This window comes from Acomys russatus, chromosome 21 (assembly GCF_903995435.1).
Source record: "Acomys russatus chromosome 21, mAcoRus1.1, whole genome shotgun sequence".
NCBI classification, from domain to species: Eukaryota; Metazoa; Chordata; class Mammalia; order Rodentia; family Muridae; genus Acomys; species Acomys russatus.
In genome coordinates, this window is record NC_067157.1 from 47,184,345 (window position 1) to 47,203,975 (window position 19,631).

The 19,631-nt window shown below is 41.5% G+C and overlaps 1 protein-coding gene across 1 annotated transcript; it reads left to right on the top strand.

Moving 5' to 3' along the window:
• Positions 1 to 3,373: 3,373 nt before the first annotated feature.
• Positions 3,374 to 16,209, top strand: Myct1 (MYC target 1). The gene is made up of 2 exons (XM_051164445.1): positions 3,374 to 3,533; positions 15,451 to 16,209. Exons 1-2 carry the CDS (start codon positions 3,377 to 3,379, stop codon positions 15,963 to 15,965), a joined length of 672 nt encoding a protein of 223 aa, XP_051020402.1. The 5' UTR covers positions 3,374 to 3,376; the 3' UTR covers positions 15,966 to 16,209.
• Positions 16,210 to 19,631: the final 3,422 nt, after the last annotated feature.

The following is a 19,631-nucleotide window of genomic DNA, read 5'->3' on the forward strand; positions in this document are numbered from 1 at the left end:
CAGTTGTCTTTAGGGGTGTGATTCCTGGTAGATATGATACCATGTCATCGTGGATGGCCCCACACCTAGAAGTATAAGAGCAGCATGGACTGGAATCTAGGTAGGTGTGTGTGTGTGTGTGTGTGTGTGTGTGTGTGTGTGTGTGTGTGTGTAGCCTCAGGCTTTTCCTCTCATGCCCCAGTTCCTGAAATAATGACTCTGAGACTTTATTATTTATGAATAAATGTCCAGGCCATAAGCTTTGACTCATTCCCAAACTAGCTCATAACTTATTTTGTCCAATTATTCTATGTGTGCCATATGACTGATTTCCTCTCTTCAGCTTCATGCACCCATCTTCCTCAGAGTCTTGAGGCAAATCTCTCCTCTCACCCTGTTCCATAGCTCATCTCTCTCTAGAACTCCCACCTCCTGCTTCTTGCTTCAGTTAATAGGCCATCAGCTTTTTATTGACAGATGATGATTCCATACAGTACACAGAATTTCTCTCTGCTTATGCGTGTGTGTGTGTGTGTGTGTGTGTGTGTGTGTGTGTGTGAGAGAGAGAGACAGAGACAGAGAGACAGAGACAGAGAGACAGAGACAGAGACAGAGACAGAGAGACAGAGAGAATATCCCAGATTTTGCAATTTTTAGACCCTGAAAAATAAATTTTTTGCTGTTTTAAAAGTTTCTGCCTCAAGTATATGGGTTTTTTTTTTTTGCCAGAGCGACTGGAACAAACAAATCACATATACAATGTGATGGTTTAAGTACAAATGGCCCCCATAGGCTCATATATTTGAATGCTTGGTCATTAGGGAGTGGCACTACTTGAGAGGGATTAGGAGGTGTGGCCTGTTTGGGGTAGGTGTGGCCTTGTTGGAGGAAGTGTGTCACTGAGGGTGGGCTTTGGGGTTTTAAAAGGTCAAGGAAGTCCCAGTGTCTCTCTCTTCCCGCTGCCTGAGGGTCCAGATGTGAAACTCTCAGCTGCTTGTCTGGGATCACATCTGCATGCATATTGGCATGCCCCCCCCCACTATAATGATAATGGACTAAACCTCTGGAATGGAAGCCAGCCCCAGTTAGGTGTTTTCCTTTATAAGAATCGCCATAGTCATGGTGTCTCTTCACAGCAATAGATCACTGACAGAGACATACAGCAGAAAGCCAGAAGGTGGGGAGAGTCCTAAATAAAATAGTCACAGAGAGTCGGGGACAAGGGCATGGCAGCTGACAGCCACTGAAGCACTGACTTCTGGGAGAAGCCTAAATGAAGACAGCAAATAACTCCTGGAATTATCTGAGTTGAGAACATTCATCCAAATTCATTTCATGAGTAATGGAGAACTCAGGTCAAAAGACCCAAGTTGTGAAACAATGAAAAGCAGAAAGGCTGACCTGACATTTTTGTGAAGAGAAAAAAAAAATCAACTTCCTGTTATGGCAGGATAAATCATGAGACCTGAAAAATCACACAGACATAAGCATTCACTTGTGTGGATCTGTGCCAGGGAAAAATATGAGTCCTTACTGAGCAAATTATGTGCACAGGCAAGAGCTGAAGCTGCAAACAAGCTCTTAACGCAAGAGAAATGAATCCCGAGGTCACAAATGGACAGAAAGCAAGTTTTCTTCTGGGTTCCAACCATCTGCAAAAGTGAAAAAGCATTGGCAGAAAGTCTGGATAGCCAAACACAAAACAATGACAGGAAGTCTCTGCCTCCATCCCAACCCCGAGTCAGAATAAGCTCCACTCCTGGACAGACAAAACCAGAGTCCTCCCTTCCACTCCCCAAATCGTCTGACTAGATCTTATGAAGTTAAGAATACTTGGGTATGATTTATTTGACATTAAGTAGCCTTAGGTTAAATAAAACACACATTGAAAATATGTACAGCAGTTGAAGAATCCTGTCTTGTGCCTAGAAAGGTGGGAAGCATTTCAACACACTTGTATCTCAACACAGCAAATCCTTTCAAGGTTCTATTTTTACACACTTTGTCAATAGTAATAGGGGACTGTTGAAACGTGAGCCCTTTTGCCCTTCTTGAGCAATAGCATGATTTTTTACTAGAAAGTGTAGAAGTAAACAACTGGAAAAAAAATATCATAAAGATGAGTCTTCCTGATTGCTCAGTGGATTCAAGTTTTCTATAGTTGCTTCATTCTCTTTGACCGTAAGTTGTATACATTTGTAAGTTGTATAAATTTGTGGTAAACTTGCAGTTAACTTATCTATGAAAATTGATTTTAAAAAGTGAGCAGAAACCACCACAACTTTGGAGACCTAGGGCTGCCAAATGAGTTGGCATGTTGCCCTTTAGGTCTTGCCAGGCTCCTTAGGAATGTGTCACAGAGTTCAGAAGGGTGGCAGTTGCTTCAGCTGACCAGCCTCCAACATCCCAGGTCTCACCCAAGGCTCTCAAGAAGGCATGCTACAGGTTTTCAACCTAGAGATGCGTTTTAGTGCATAAGCAACATTTAGCACCTCCTCTCCCGACTTTCAGTGTCTCCCAAAACCTGGGGGACCTACCCTCTTATAATGAATGTACGAAGGACACTGACTATAATTTTCACTAGCCACAGGAACACTGCATCCCTGGCCAGGCACTGAGACACTGCTGTAATTGAACGTTTTGCATTTCCGTTCCCTACCTCCTCACACAGAAATGATCTTAATTTCTCACATTTGAATCCCAATGAAAACAGTCACAAAATCACAAGCATATTTAAATTCCCATGAATAAATGGACCGGATACATTTTCAAAATCTACCAGATAGAGGAGGATATTACCTAGGAAGTTTGTTATCTGAGATTTACAGCAAAATATATTAGGTAAAAAAAAAATGTAACTGGAGGCCGGGTGTGGTGGTGCACACCTTTAACCCCAGCGCTTGGTGGCAGAGGCAAGTGGATCACTGTGAATTCGAGGCCAGCCTGGTCTACAAAGAGAGTTCAGGACAGCCAGAACTATTACACAGAAAAACCCAGTCTCAATACACACACATACACACACACACACATCAAATATAATTGAATATGGGCTTCTGAAAAACCCCTCACTGACTGTATAACACAGTTTTCAACATCGGAAAGCCACCTACTGCTCAGCCCTACACATAGGTGAGGTTAAGTGCGGTAACAAGGATCCTGCTTTCTCCCTAGATGTGTAAATGGAGGTTGGGGACTCAAGAAAAAGCCTCTTGTCCCTAACCAGCTTTGGACGTGGCTGAAAGGAGGGCAGTTAGTAACAAGGGGGGAAATGACGAGAAGGAAATAGTTTTGTGTCTGGGAGCCGTGTGGAATTCCAAGATAAGAAAAACAGTTGCTAATTCGAGTATAAAAGCAGGAAACATGATACACTTGCTTCCTTTTATGTAAACACAAGTATATGTGGGGTTGCGTGAAAATTATTTTTCTCTTGCCCAACCACAAAGGCATAAAATCAAGCTGCTTGATTTGGCCACATTGGTTTCTTCTGTTTCTTGTGGATATTATGGCTAATAACACAACAAGTTTAGGGAGCCCATGGCCAGAAAACTTTTGGGGTAAGCTATCTTTCCTTCACTGCTTTTAATTTAAATTAAAATGTGCAGAAATTCTTTGGCATAATTTATGACAACACTGGGAATCTCTGGATCATTTTGCTTGCCGTAACTGATGCAACAGTTTTCATAAATTTATTTAAAGAAATATACTCATAAAAATGTTGTCAGAATAAGCTACAGAAACATTAAAGAAGAATCAGGCATGTAAAGTTTGGCTGGTGTTAACAAAGCCTAGTTAGAAAATAAGGAGACTTTTTAAGTGAAAAATTAGAAAAACAAATATTGTAGTTATTGTTAAGTGGGGCATAACATGTAGGGGTTTGTTGGAAATTTATATTTTATTTGTCTGAAAGTGATGAACTGTGTATTTTATTTCATGAAACCAAGGTGTGCTGCCAAGGGTTTTACAGTCTGTGTTTTTCTCAACGTTATTCTTTTTAATCTTCAAAGTGAATCCAAGCAACAAATCTATACCCGAATGACTTTACAGAATGGTGACACAGAGAAAATGTGGAATTAAAAATGAAAATATAAATCTAGAAAAGATGAAGCAGAAGTAGCACATACTATTACAATGAAAACTTGTCAGAAAAGGAAGAGAAACAGTACCTGAGCACACTTGGGCTGAGGCTGCTCAGGTCAAGGTCTAGCGTTCAGGGATGCTAAGGGCAGGAAGGTGCTGAGGTCCAAACCACCATCCATTCCAGGCCAGATGCAGGAGACAGAAGCTGGGGTGTGCAGTGACATTGACATGTCTCTGTGGTCTGCAGAAATTTATAAATAAATGGAAAGTTTTAAGTTAAATCCAGAAGGAACTTTAAAGGGAAACTGGGATTTATTACGAGATCTATAAGCCTATTGTGTGTGATATGAGTTTTTAATTACCTCAGAAAACTATACCAGGCTTCCTGTTGTGGTTGGAGGTGCTCTGGAAACTCTCTGGTGAATAGTGAGCCCTGATGGCAACCTGGCCCTGACAATCTAATGTAGTTATCTGTTATCCCAGGTATGAGCATGAAGGGAATTTACTAATTAATATTTTTATTAATTAATGTGCTTGCTTCAAGCTTTAAGAGATTTATTGATGATCTAGTAACAAAATTGCATAATAAAATTAGTGAAAAATCAGTCATTCCTGAAAATTGTAGGTAGTCATCAAGAGATGAGAAGCCATTGAGTTCTGGATGGTCTACTGGCATATTTGTGAAAATATCATTTATTGTCCTCATTTATATTAAATGATGAGCACAGCTAGAATGCATCTAAGTAAACCTTTTATCACAAAACATTTGTAAGTTATCCCAAAGTTACATAATTCCCAGTGTAAGATTTAACACAGAAAAGCCGGCTCTATCTTTTGAAATTATTAAGGTTAATCTCCAGGTTTACATAGAAAAACTAATTCATTGTTCATTGGTTAGAGCACATATGATTTTCATTTAAAATAAATCTTACACTAATAAGTTCTTCATTTTGATTTCATTTCTTTATCCTAGCATTTAGATGTCTTAATAAGGAAATCTGTGCTTAAGATGGAATTCAAGATTCCTGTGTCAAAGTTATGGATGTGATAACGGTCCCTTCTTTGGCATGTAGATATGGTGGGCCATAAATGAGAATAGGAAAATACTGAACCAAAAACATGTTTGATGCTTTGTGTGAAAGAAGTAAAAGATGGCATTATTATTTCTTGGGTAAAATTGTGAAGTATAAAATGAGATTATAAATTTAGTGTATGAAATGTAAATACTTCCTAACATATAAATGCCAGTCTTCTCTACTTTCATTTATGTTTGGCATCTCAATTGATATCTGTCTTGATCAGTGGTCCTCTCAAAATATTACTGTGAAAACCATGCACAAGGCAGTGGAACCTGCTTCTGAAAGGATTCTTTTGTGTGGCCCTTTGAATTAAGAGAATTTTTTTTAAATGGCATAGACTATAACAACTCACAAGGAGCCGTAGGAACTTCTCAGACTTAACAGTTGAGATGCATAAAAAGTTCACGGTATAACTTTCTGCTTTACCTAAGGAATGCAATAAAATAAGTAATGATATTCAGTTGCCTTGAACAATGGTAGATTGCCCCTTTAATGAGCTATCATTCGTTCAGACCTACTGACAGTTGTGGAAACACTAAAGCCATTGGTGCTAGCCCTTAGCAAATGTGGCCTGAGATGGACAATACAGTTGGCTCCACCTCTATTAACTCACTTCCCTTCTCTGCTAACCATCCTGTAAAAGCAGCAGGCAACAGAAACCCTCAAAGTTTATTGGGCTGACAGGTGACAGTATTGTGGCCCCCTCATGTTCTCTTAGTGCTTGGGAGTCCACACAAGGCGCTTCTGTTTCTCTCGGCCATCTTATTATTGTGCTGTTGATGTTGTTATTTTCCACCAGTTTGGCCAGTATTGTGAAAGGCTGAGGTAATATATTGGTGTATGGGCTTGCATTTATTTGTCTAATTGATGATTTTTCTTTTAAAACGATTATATTCGTGGAGGCGATTAGGTGTTCCTCAATATGCAAATAGAAGCCTATAAATAAGTCAATTATATGCACAATGACTAACAATGAGCACATGCTATAGAAGTTAAAATATGACGACATAGCCCCTGAATCACTTTTAGAAAAAAATAGTATATTACCTATTCTTAGAAAAGCAAGGAAGTTCCAAATCAAAAGGTACTTCTAAGGAAGACACTCTGGTCATTCGTTTCTGTCGTGCTAACTCTGCCCCCTTCACTTCATTCTTTCCTCAGCTCTGGCTGACCTTATTGGGCAACATATTGGCTGTGACCTTGGGGGCACTCAGGAGCGCTGTTAAAAAAAAAACACCAGGGCCTGTGTGCAAAGATGCAAATGCCTGACCAGAACATCCATAGATGCAAATTACAGGGACCGACTTGGAAAGTCAGAACAGCGGCAGATTTCTTAAAGGTTTGGAGTGGCAATGTTGACCTTTGAATTAATAAGACAGACTGCCATGCACTGCAGTGACTTCAGGGCTCCTCCTCACTGTCTTTGGGTTTCTCCCTAAGGTTGGAACTAGCCTCTTAGGAGCAGACCAGGAGTTCTGGATCAAGGTCCTCTGCTGACATCTACTGACAAGTGTGCCTCAGCTGCTCTAGGGATAGTTTTCTCTCCAGCTTCATTGCTGGAGCTTTTAACTGCAAAACCAGGTTCTTGTGATCTGTGCAATTCTAAGTAAGAGCATGATATATTTTTTTTTCCTCGTGAGGCTATCCGGTTGGTCTACTGGAACTTTGGGAGCCTCGCTCTTGTTCTGCCCTCTTCTGGCATCCAGGGCTTCTTATGGGGGCTTGTTATCCTCTCTACATGTTATCACCCAGGAATCTAGGTGTGGACACCAGCTACTGGAATTCCCTAAGGCACACGTAAGAATGGAGGGATGGAGGTGTGGCCTCATTCTGCAGAGCCCTCATTACTCATATACTGTAAAGCTGTTCTCTTCCTCTCTTCAAAACTTCTCTTTACACTGCTCATGAAAAGCCACGCAGGCTATACCCACCTTTCTACTACTGTTTATGGCAAGAGCTTATATTTTCAAGCTCCTTAGGCTTCCCGCGTTACGAAGCTGAAACAGAAAAAGAAACAAACCACAAATACCATCTTGGTAATAAAACACCTAGTTATTGCAGTGCGGTGCTGGCTCTCGAAATGATGCTACAGTCTTTGTGTGTAAAGAGGAGTACAACCCCTGTTGCTGTGCATCCTTGCTTATTGCTTTACCCTGCTCTGAGGTAGCTGAAGGCAACAGAGGGTTACAAATTGATTTGTTGGGGAGCTAGGGCTATCAAGTGGTGGGATGCTTAGCTAAGATTCTTCAGCCTGTAAAAACAATATTATGCCTCGACTTAGAGCAAAGGATGTGCTGTAGCTTGTAGAAAAACCATGGCTTTTATGGTCTAGCAAGAAGATGAGATAAGATTATTGGGGTGGGGGTGAAGCAGGCATGGGCAGTGCATGGGGCTCCGTAATGTTCTCTCAAAATAGCAAGCAAACACTGCCCATATTTTAAGCTCTTTTCTTCAGTTGTATATAAAGAAAACGTCTTCAGCTGGTATGCATCATTGCCTATGAATAGCTATTAATTATTTCCTCACATCTGTTACTTAGGAACATTGAAGTATAAATGTTTGCAAGCTTAGGTACTTAAAACAGCTGCATCAGGGCTGGAGAGATGGCTCAGAGATTAAGAACACTGGCTGCTCTTCCAGAGGTCCTGAGTTCAAGTCCCAGAAACCACATGGTGGCTCATAAAACAACTGCGTCTAACTTTCATCTCTCACCGGGCTTCACAGAGCTGAAGACATCTCTGAGGTAGAGCTCACAAGGCTGTGTGTACTTCTTGGTGCATGCCCGATCTCTAGACATCAGCATTACAACTATGAGAATTGTCTTTGCTTATCATAGCTAAGTTAGATTTGGGTATCAATGCCATGCAAGTCTCATAAAAAAACAAGTCCAAGGTATTCATTACCTTTTGACGATCAGAAAGAGTTCATGTAGAATTGGGTTGTGTGGCTACTTACTATCTAAAAAAAAAAAATGCACTGGTGGTGGCATTACACATGACGTATATGATATTTGGGGCTAGAAGTTTTAAAACGACACATCTACTTAAAGCAGTTTTTAACTGTGGTGTGTGTGGAGGTCATTGCCCACATGACAGAAGGAGCCCATGGAGGCCAGACATGTCAGATTCTTCCAGAGATGGAGTTAGAGGTGGTTGTGAGCTGGCCTATGTGGGTGCTGGAAACCATACTTGGGTCTTCATCAAGTACAGCGAACCCTCTCAACCATGGAGCGATCCCTGCAGCCCCACATTCATCTTCTTTAAACAATAGGGGGCCACTCAGACTGTCTACTGACTCCTTTCTCGGTTATGACAGTTTGTGTTTTCCAATAACTTGCCATTTGTCTTATATTTGCAAGCACATCAGGTAAAAGCCACTTATACTATGTTGGCATGCCTTCTCAATGCTCTACTATGAAAATGTTCACTGCGCAGAATCCCTTGAAGAATTCTGCAGCGAAGACTCACCCATTCTGTGCCCGGCATGTTTCCATTTCCATGGCATATTTCAGATTCATCTATATTATTTTAAATTACATGATTTTCTTTTTTTTTTAGGTTCGATAACAATATTCTGTTATTATTTGAGAATGGCATTGTTTGCAACTTGTCACAGAAACATTACGGACGGTAGGCGCACAGACTAAAATGGCTTCCACGGTGCTGGGTCTTTTGAAACCGTTGTTGTAAAGTTGGCCGAACTCAACAAAGAGTCATAATGTTACTCAGGGCAGCAGAGGCTCCGATCCCCTCAACTGACTACTCATCTGGGGACGGGCATTCAGGTTGATTCTGTGTCCTGGACCTTGTGACCAAGTACTTGTTGGATAGAACCACTTCCGTGTCTGCTTGTCCACTACTCTACTCAGGGCAGCGGCTCTTATATTGCTGCTTTATTTATTCCTCCCTTTCTTACCATTACACGCATAAGTCAGCCTCCTACTTTTCAAATCTAAGGGCCAGTTATAGCTTGTAATGAGGTGGTGGCTCATTTACTTATTTTTCAGAAATATGAATTGAACTCACTTCCCTGACTGGGGAGGGAGATCCAGTTAGGTGTAAAAAGCGGGTCAGCATCTAAGTTTGGAATGAGGAGGCCTCAGCAAGGTTAGAAAATACCTAAAGAAAAAAGGAATTCTGTAGGCATCTGCGAACATATTTTTGAGAGAAGAGATTAGAACCAAGGATCAGGCCTTAATCAAAAGCATATTTGGCGAATAACAAGATAGAGGACTCAAATGGTGAAGTCGGCGCACGGGGCAGTGGCTTTCTGGTAGGAGATTTTAAACCACTTTTAGGAGTTTGCCTTTACTCTGCGATGGTGAGGCTGCGGACACACATGTGATGTGACTGGACTTTGCTTGATTGAAAAGAGAAGGCAGCTGGGTACAAATGGATGACGCTGCAAAGGAAAGGAACATAAGGCAGGGAGCCCAGCTGGAGAAGTTGTCATCTCCCGGACCACGCGGTGGCGCGCATGTGTGGCCACAGCACAGGAAGGGGGACGCTGGATCCCGTTCTGTTGTTGGACTCAAGAGAATTTCCCAGCAGATGTGATAAACAGAGACCCCATTTACTCTTTGCATAGTCAGCTAATTGTAATTGTTCACATTTCAGTGCGTTACCATCTATTCCCCAAAATTCCTTTCATTATAACCTTTCTATCGTTGACACCATCCACTTCTGCACGTTAGGGAAAGGAGAACGCATAATCTGTTTCGAGAGGAAGTGAGCTTATGATTCCTGCACTGTATAGCTTTGAATATATTAACCAGCGCACTATTTTCCGATCACTTAAGAAAATCACTAACAGTTCAACAATCGCCCACTAGATGGTGCCCTCTACTAAACGTTCGCACCATTTTATGCTTACTGAAAACCAAGCTCAATTTTAAGACCTTGGAGATGGAAGGCAGGGTACTGGTGGTTGTTAGGGGTGCAGGGCAGGGCAAACCCCTTGAGTGTGCCATACAACTGCCAGTAAGAGGAGCTGTAATTTCCTGAGGGCTTAGATGCCAGCCACTTGCTGGTTATATAGGCATAAATTACCAATTAGTATAGCAATGCTTAGTATCTGTGCCGTGTCTCACCGACATTAGGGTCTGTTCCTTTTTCCTTGAGAAGAACTGCATTTTAATTGTTTTTCTCGTTGACCGTAATATATTCAAATTATAAGAAGTAGCATTGTAGCTTTGTTTTCTTCCCTAAAGTTGTTGAGAAGTAAGATTAATGGTTTTCAAAGAAACATTATCTGTGCCAATGTCTTTATAATTAGAGGCGCATTGCATTCTATGTTAGGCTTTCTAAAAGTTTCTAACATTTATTGCCGGAAACCTCATGGAAAGGATTAGATATGTGAAATATTAAATATGTGTGGGCAATAGATGCTGCTACCAGTGTGTTATTTCCTGAATTATACAGGGTGGATAGCTCAGGGGAGGAAAATGAACTTTAGTTAGAATCCCTGTGGAAAACAATTGGAAAAACAGCCTGCAATTCGGTTATGACCTTACACATTTTTTCCTTGTTAAGTTAGGGAATTTAACAAGACAGGCAAGTTCTTGATGGACAGCAAAGGCAGCGTTCATAATTCTGCTATCAACATTAGTGACGTTTAAACATCTAAAACAGTCTGCATGTTTGTTGAGGTTATAAGAATTAGTACAATCATTTCTAAGCTATTTGTTGGACGCACATTATAAGTTAGGAAATAATTTTTATTTCTGTTTGAGAGTTTTACACGTGTATGTAATGTGTTTTGATCAAGCCCTCCCCCGTACCGTCCCTTTCAATCCTTCCTATATCCCCCTGGTCATCACAATTCTCTCTCAATTCCATGTGTTCTGGAGATGCTAGAACATTCCTGAGTATACGACAGGCAGATGCTAGATCATCTCTTGGAGCATGGCTAGCCTCCAAGGGAAGACACCTTAAAAAAAAAAAAAGCCCGACCCTCCCATCTCCCAGCTGCCATCCATCACCAACCACTCTTTCAGCTAGTAGTGCAATCCCATGCCCACGTGCCCACTCTAGTCTGAGACTTTGTCTAGCTTGGTCTTGTATGGGTCTTGTGCACGCTGTCACATGTGCTGTGAGTTCACATGTGCCACTGCCCTGATGTACCTAGCAAACAGTTTTGTTGCAGTCAGATGCTCACAGCCATGCTTTCATTTTACTGAATGCCTGAATCTGCTTTCCTCTTTCAGATTAACTTCATTTTGCAGAAGTAAAGTAAATATATTCCTTTAAAGTCATCTCTTATTCTTCTCTATGCTCTGAAATATTTAGAGTATTTGGTTAGATCTTGGTTGTAATTAAGTTTGTACACAAAAGCAAGGCTATGTGACCTGCACATTTGAGTCTTTGTCCTCTCGTGGTGTGTTACATACAGAATGTGAATAACAGTCTTCCGGCCAGTGGCACATGTCTGAGTTATTGAACTAAATCAAATGTTATTTCTACAACTTAACCTTAACTTTGGTTTCAATATCCACAAAATAAGAAACTTGAACCATGTATCCTTTTGCTTTTATTTTTGTTTTTCACAGACAAGACTCTAACTTTGTAGACCAAGCCGGTCTCTGCCTTACTGTGTGGCTCAGAGTGACTTTGAACTCACAACCACCTTCCAGTCTCAGCTTCCTGAGGTCAGGGGCTTACTGGCCTATGACGTCATGGCTTGAGTACCACATTTTAAAGGATTTTTTTTTTTTTAAGCTGAAGTCCTTTTCTGTGATTCTTTCTATTTTCAAAGCTGTTAGTACTTAAAATTCTCTGCTTGAGGTAATTAACCCAGGAACCATAGCTAGAGAGCACACAGTAGGGTTTTTCCCTAGAACAGTTTGCCAGAGAGATTATTATTTTCTTACATTAAATCCAAGATCTAGGCAAAGAATTGAGCAATTCTTAGTCCCTAATCCTCAGCTGGCCCTGAGTGTGGTGGTGCACTTGCTCTCTCTGTAGGGTAACATTAGCACTTCCCTTGGGAGGGGGGGAATGTTTGGATGCAGTGACCTCACACACTTAAGACAGCACCTAGAGGCTGGGCATGTGGCTTAGTAGCTGAAGCTGACAGCACAAGCATTCTAATTGATGATTTGAAACGTGCATCTGTCAGAATCGAGACTGCTTCCTTCATGGCGATCTGTGTGTGTTGGTGGTGGTCCTATCATATATTTTAGATATTCCCTATGCTAAACAAATGAGTTGCTGAGTCTTCCCGGGACAGCTGGTTGCTAACCATTTTTACCTGTAGTCCCTGGCTCGCTTTGATGATCCAGGGTAGTAATCTTCCTGTTCTATTCATTTCTCTATAGTCAGTTCTTGTTTTCCTTGTTTATTTCTGATTTTCTTGGCTGTCTACCCTTACCACGCATCTTTAAACACAATCCCCTACTTCTGAGTCCAGGGTTTCTAGGGATGGGAAAATGCCCCTAGTTCCTAAAGACTGTTTTGTTTTATTTTCTCCTCCTCCTATAAAGTATATACTTAACCTTGACACACCAAATAAATATCACAGAAACACTTAAATCCAACATCTTTCTGACGTGTGTACCATCCCTAGTCCAACCTTTCCCCATCTCTTTCCTGTCTGCTGTAGACACTGGGATCCATTCTTGCTTGGCCACGCCTCCACCCCGGGTTTATCTCCACCCCGTGCACCCAAGTGTGCCTTTCTCAGTGGCAGACTTTAATTTTCACTAGGCAGATGTAAGGCGGGGGAGGGTGGGGGGGGGGGGGGGGGGCAGAACATATATTCTTTGAATATTTTAAATTTCGTTTTGTCTCGAAGGTTTCCACATTGTGTCATCCTGCCTCCTTTTCTTTTGTTGTATGGTTTCTAAAAGGCGCCTTCCCCATTCCCTTCTTTTTAAAAATGGGTCTAGTATTTGGCGAATGTTACATATGATTTGCCTGCTTGCGCGCCTACGTGGTTTTGCTTGCCGTCTTACAGTTAGTGATCATCATCATACCCTAGGAATATTTTTGTAGCCCACCAAAGAAATTCTTTACCGACTTGTCTACTCTTTCCCCCTCTTCTCCTACGCACAGACTTAGGCAAGCCTGCCTTATGTTTTACCAGCTTTGCCAGTCCTAGCCAACTCGCACATGGGCAGGTGTGAGGCAGATTTTGGAACAGCAGTACTGACTTGAGCATCTTTGTCCTAAACCGTGTTAGAATTTAAAAGCCGCCTCATGAAGAACTTAGTTTATGGCTGGTGTAAAGTGTTTAGAACGTTTTGATGTGGTTATATTTGGGCATCTTTATAACAACAAAGGCAGATTTGCCATAGGATGCCTACATGGCAATAGGATGTGGAGGAGCACAGGATGTGGAGGAGCACCATACATAAATCTGAAACTAGCAAGTAGTGGTTGTACTTATGTATTTATTAACATTTATGCGTTTTGCTTCTGAATTCTAGATATTCTATTTGCTACAACAATAAGCTGGGGAAAAAGCCTTGGCAATTATAAAACCGAAGTCCCCCTGTCCTTTTTAAAAATAAAATCAGTGAGATTAAACAAATCCACCAACATTTATTCAAGCAGCAAAGGGATAGGGCTGGGTCTGCAATTGTTTTACATTACAACCAATGAGCATTTGCTAACCAATAACCACCTAAAATAGAGTTGCTTAGGATAATAATCAGATAATTGGCTCCTGGTTTGGGGTTGGCAATTCAGCATTGGTTCAGCAAGATGCCATGTGGTTTGTCCCATGGTTAGACAGGGTTTGCCAGCACCTGACTGACCCAGAGCAACTCAGTCGGTTGACATGTCAAGGATACAAGGCTCTTCGTCAGAGTCATAGGAATAAAATACAGGATAGCCCTGTATGTGTGTCACTGGCCACCATGCTAGCTTAGTTTTATTCCTATGTCTACCATGGAGAGGTTCCCAAACTACACAGAGTGGAAGCTGAAAGGCTCTTGCTGTTTAGGCCTGAACTTACAAAGCTCTGGTTCTATTGCATCTCATTGGTCAAGTGAGTCCCAGTGATAGCCCAGAGGATAGGGAAATAGACTCTACCTGCTAATGAGATTAAAAATGGAGCATCTGTGCCTGTGGCCTTGGTATGAAAGCCTTCAAGAGGCTTTTTTTCCAGGCTATGGCTCTTGGCCTGCAGCGTCCTTACATAGGCAGTTTAACGTACACATTGTCTTTTACTTAGCACCAACTCACCTCTGTACGAGAAAGACAGTACTTGGAACAGTTCTCTAAAAACGAGTTGCCCAGACAATAAATCTCATGTCAAGATATAAGGAAAAATATGTGTGAAAGCACAGAGGATTGGAAAACATGCCGGAGAGCAAATAGCGCAATTTGGGATTGGCTCCTGGAGGGGGAGGTGAGGACTTTGAATTTGTAAGGGGCAGCCTTACCAGCTGAGGTAGCACTTCCATTGAGGAGAGAGGAAGATGCGTACATATGACTTGCTTGCAGAGGAATTCTGAACAAACCCAAGCTCTGTGAGTTGGAGCACACTGGTGGGCTGTGGGAAGTCTGCGGTGGTTCATGAGGCAGTGTTTCGCGGGCACAACACAGACAGTGACAGAAGTATGAGCTAGCGCCTGCATAGGTCACGTCATGGCGGAGTCAGGGATCTGAGTGTCTGGGCACTGAGGAAGTATGGCATAAATCAGTCAGCCCTCCAGATGGTTCTAGCTCTGCGCTTCCTTCCTACCTCAGATAGGAAGTGAGGTGCCGTAATGACTGCAGGTGGGACAAATCAGCGTTGACAGAGCAAAGCATTCAGAGGAAACAGCACGTTTAACATTGGCATGACCTTCTTTACCGAGAGGGCACATTAGCTACAATCATAATTCAAAGGGAAATGAGCTGGGGACATTTGCAGTTCTGTAAGAAAAACAGGTAAATTAAAGTCCAACTCCACTGAGGCTTTTTTTTTTTTTTTTTTTTTTTTTTTTTTTTTTTTTCAATTTCTAAAGATGATAAACACAAGCAAACAATGTTTTTCGGGTTTTTGTTTTTTGTTTTTGGGGTTTTTTGTTTGTTTGTTTGTTTCGTTTTGTTTTGTTTTTGTACCTTTCTGTTTGAAGACCTAGGGGAGGGGAATAGGGTGAAAGAGGGAGGGAGGGAGGAGCGGGAGGATACAAGTAAGGGGATAACAATTGAGATGTAATGTGAATAAATTAATAAAAAAAATGGGATCCTGATCATTCTGTTTCCCCAATTCAAAACATGTTAAAATTCCATGCTCATTCCACGAGGGTTCCTACTACGCCCTGTGTTTTCACCTGGATGTCTTTGAAATTGAAACTATCCATTTATTGGCTGATTCTTTGTTTCAGAGGACCTTATAATGTCCTTCACTGTATCCATGGCGATTGGGCTTGCAATCGGAGGATTTCTCTGGGCGCTGTTCGTTTTCCTGTCTCGAAGAAGAAGAGCCAGTGCGCCCATCTCACAGTGGAGTCCCACCAGGAGACCCAGGTCTTCCTACAACCACGGCCTCAACAGAACTGGATTCTACCGCCACAGTGGCTGTGAACGCCGAAGCAACCTGAGCCTGGCGAGCCTCACTTTCCAGAGACAAGCTTCCCTTGAGCTGGCAAACTCCTTCCCCAGGAAACCAAGCTTCAGGGCTTCGACTTTCCATCCGTTCCTGCAATGCCCAACGCTTCCAGTGGAAACTGAGAGTCAGCTGATGACCCTGCCCGCTTCCACCGCCCCATCCACCATCAGCACCGTGCACAGTCAGAGCCGGCCGGACTTCCGCTGGTCCAGCAACAGCTTGCGGATGGGCCTTTCCACACCACCCCCACCTGCCTATGAGTCCATCATCAAGGCATTTCCCGATTCCTGAGCTTGGGATTTCATTGTCTTTGATTTTTTTTTTTTTAATGTTTCTTCTAGAAAGATATATAGGGTAAACAGAATTTGGGGGCCATGGTCCTAATGACTGATTTTTCTGACTTAATAGGCTCATGAAAGCTGAACAGTACTGAGTTAGGCACAGTTCCTTATGAACACATTTTTCTCACTCAGATCTCACAAAAGTATTTTTTTTTCTCAAAAAGTTCCATACTTATGTATTTTGAATTCAGCATGAGGCATTGAATTAAGGACACAGATGAAAGATTCTAACATAGAAATCGGGCACATCTCTATGTTTTCAATTTAAAAGACTTTAGATGTCCCCATTCACTTTTCCTGTAATGGCTGATAGACAGAAGTCACAGTAATAAGGAATTCTAAATATACTTTCTGGGTGATGACTGAATCACCAACACCCTAGAATCTTAGAGTTTTCATGATGTGTGTTTACAAGATGATCAAACAGTGGGTGTTCCAAAATCTATGATTCTACTCAGTAGGAAAGCCAAGCAAAGATGCCAAGCTCTGTTGATGTCACAGGATGGTTCAATTCTGACACTTGTTTCCCCAACTCCTCCATCCCAGATAGACTCACTTTGTAGTTCTACTCAATAGAATCACCCGTATCATTGCTGTAAAAACCCTGGGAAGTAGTAACATGAGGATTTAACACAACTGTTGTTGTGATGCAATCACTACCACAGCAATAGCAGCTCCGGTTCGTTTGTTCTAAGCATGACTTTTTAATTCAACATCAGGTGATATTTTTCTTTTCTTGGATTTGGATCCAACAGCCAGGAAAGCATTTCGTCTAAAGCAGCCATTCTCAACCTGTAGGTCATGACCTTTTGGGGGTCAAACGACCCTTTCACAGGAGTCGCCTACGACCATCGGAAAACACAAATATTAACATTATGATTCGTAACAGTAGCAGAGTTACAGTTATGAAGTAGCAATGAAATAGTTTTATGGTTGGGAACACCATGACGCGAGGGACTGTATTAAAGGGTGGCAGCATTAGGAAGGTTGAGACCCACTGCTCTAGGGGAAACTTCCCTGTTAACTCTGCAGTCAATTAAGGCTTGTTTTACAGAGGTAGTCCACAGTGAAAACATGCTGCGTCTCTGGGCAGCAATTCCTCTTGGGTCGTCTCAGCTCCAAGGCACCATCCCCTGGGTGATGGTCTGGAGTCCTAGCCCCACATTCTCTAAGGTCTTTATAAGGTGACTAAATGATCACCTCAGAAGCAGGCTAAAGGTCACTGTTTCAGTGGCTACTCAAGGAGTCCTCACCTTCAATGTGGATAGCAGAGACTTTGGTCCTTTTGCTTCAAGGACAGGAGCTCACTGGGCTTTGATTTGGAAATCTTGTAGTTTGTATTTGACACACCAAGTATTTATCTTGTGCAGTTGTTTATTCTTCCGCACATTGGGGTGCTCAGTGCTACCTGGTGGTCCCAGATAATGGTGTCTGGGCATAGCTCAAGAATGTAACTCGTTGGCATTGGCAATCCTCTATAGCATTTCTTTGTTGTTTTTATAGAATTTGTGCTATCCATTGTTCCTCAAGAGAGATTAGCCTTAAAAATGCCAACCCAACCTATCTTGCAATTAAATGTGCAAGAAAAAAGGGAAGGAAAAATATAAAGCAAAATAAGAAGCTGAGAGGCGAGCCGATACATTGCCAGCTGACTTTTCCTAAGGAAACGCAGAAGCTACAACCTAAGATTTCCTGAGAGTTTCAGCTTAGTAACAAGGCTAATTTTAGGCTGCTTGTCATCCTCAGTGTTTAACATGAGAAGCAAAGAAGGCATGCTTTTTATCATTGATTTCTGTTGGAAATGAAAACTGTTCCTATCTCCTCCCAAGGGAAGGAAATGAGAGCAGAGGTCCTCTGGTTCATTTGGCAGAATTCTTGCCTGATCTTCAGTCCCAGTTATAAAATGACCAAGAGGAGTATTTTATAAATATTGTATATTATATGAAATGTGAAGTTAAAACCAAACTAGAAGTGTTTTTAGTTGTAATTGTTTACTTTGAAATATTTTGTTGATTATGAAATAAAACATATTAATTTCAATTTGCAGTTTGTTTATTGACCAATAAAAATATTTTAAATCAAGAAGTAATTAATAAAACTAAAATGTAAAACATAAAAATATACAATTTTTGAGACAAAGTCTCACTATTAGCATTGGCTGATCTAGAGCTTTCTAAGTAGATGAGGCTAGCCTGGAACTCATGGGATCTGCTTGCCTCTGCCTCCTGTGTGCTGGGATTAAAGCCTTGTACTGCCATGCCTGCATTTAAAAAATCTAATGATGAAATAATGTGGAGTTTAGCAATTGACCTTAGCATGGTGACACATACTGGCAATTCAAAATCAGAAGGCTAGTTCATCATGGCTTTGAGTCCAGCCTGGATTATACAACAAGATTCAAACTTTAAAAGCACAACAATTGTCACTGAATAAAAACAACTGGGAGGTCACTGTAAATGAATGTGCCAAGTTCTTTCCCCACAAGAACACCTGGCAGAGACAAGGTAAAGACTAATTTAGAAGAAAAAGAAATAGTAATAAGTATTTACTGTAGAACATAATGTTTTCCCTAAGAGTGTACCTGTGTGCATTCAAAATATTCTAACTGATTTTTTTGTCTACTACATTAACTATTTATAAGAGAACATATCACATCACTGTTAACAAATATATGAAGAAATGGGGGCCTTTCCCATGTTTCTGATGAGCAGGTACATCAAGACTGCACTTTGAAAAGAGGGTCTAACAAAATGTACCAAGAGCCTTGAATATCTGGGTGTTATGCTACATGCCTACAGTCCTAGCACTTGAGAAATAGAGGCAGGAATATCAGGAGGTCAAGGTCATTATTAGCTATATAGCAAGTGTGAGACTATAATAAACTATAGGAGATCTTGTCCCAAAAAATAAAGTAGAATAGATCCTTGTACTGACCTCATCATGCCAATCCGGCACACATTTTTCTACATGAGAAATTCTGATATTTTTTTTTAGTCAGACCAATCCTGATAGAATAGCCTTGTATATCTGAGCCAGAACATTCTATGATATGGTATGCAACTAACCAAATTCACTCTGTTGTTCTTTGAGGCAAGAAATAATTAAGAGGAAGGGAGAGAGGATAGAATGGCCACCATTGGTAGCTCGGATGGGGAGAAGACAGTGGAAAGGCAGAGGCATGGAAAACAGAGGTCACAGCTTCCTTTTAGCAAACCCTCATTCCTGAAGGTGATATGTACCATTTTATGACTCTACAACTTGGAAAAAATGACCCCCAAACGTGTTAAAATAACAGGAGATGAGACATACATCCTTAGGGTGTGCCTTAGGATAGTTCCTCCCTGACTCAGACAATTAGACCTTCATGACAGACAGGAGCCCTCTCCTGGAAACACTTTCTTTAATTTTTCTAAACCTCGCTCAAGAGTGGAATGCTGTCCAGGACTGACCATGTTCTCTGAGACAGGACACGCATGAGGATACCAGCCCCTGATTCTCTATTTTCCCCGTGCAATATGATCCTTCATCTTCTAGGCAAGGTTCTCTAGGTGCTCTGGGAATGTGGTGACTTCTGTGAATCCATACCTGAACAGGAGCTGTGGAAACACCTAAGTGG

Coding starts and splice junctions, on each gene's coding strand:
- Myct1 (XM_051164445.1), top strand. CDS start 3,377: ATGTGGGGTTGCGTGAAAATTATTTTTCTCTTGCCCAACCACAAAGGC. Junction 3,534..15,450: donor ATGGCCAGAAAACTTTTGGG/GTAAGCTATCTT, acceptor TCTTTGTTTCAG/AGGACCTTATAATGTCCTTC.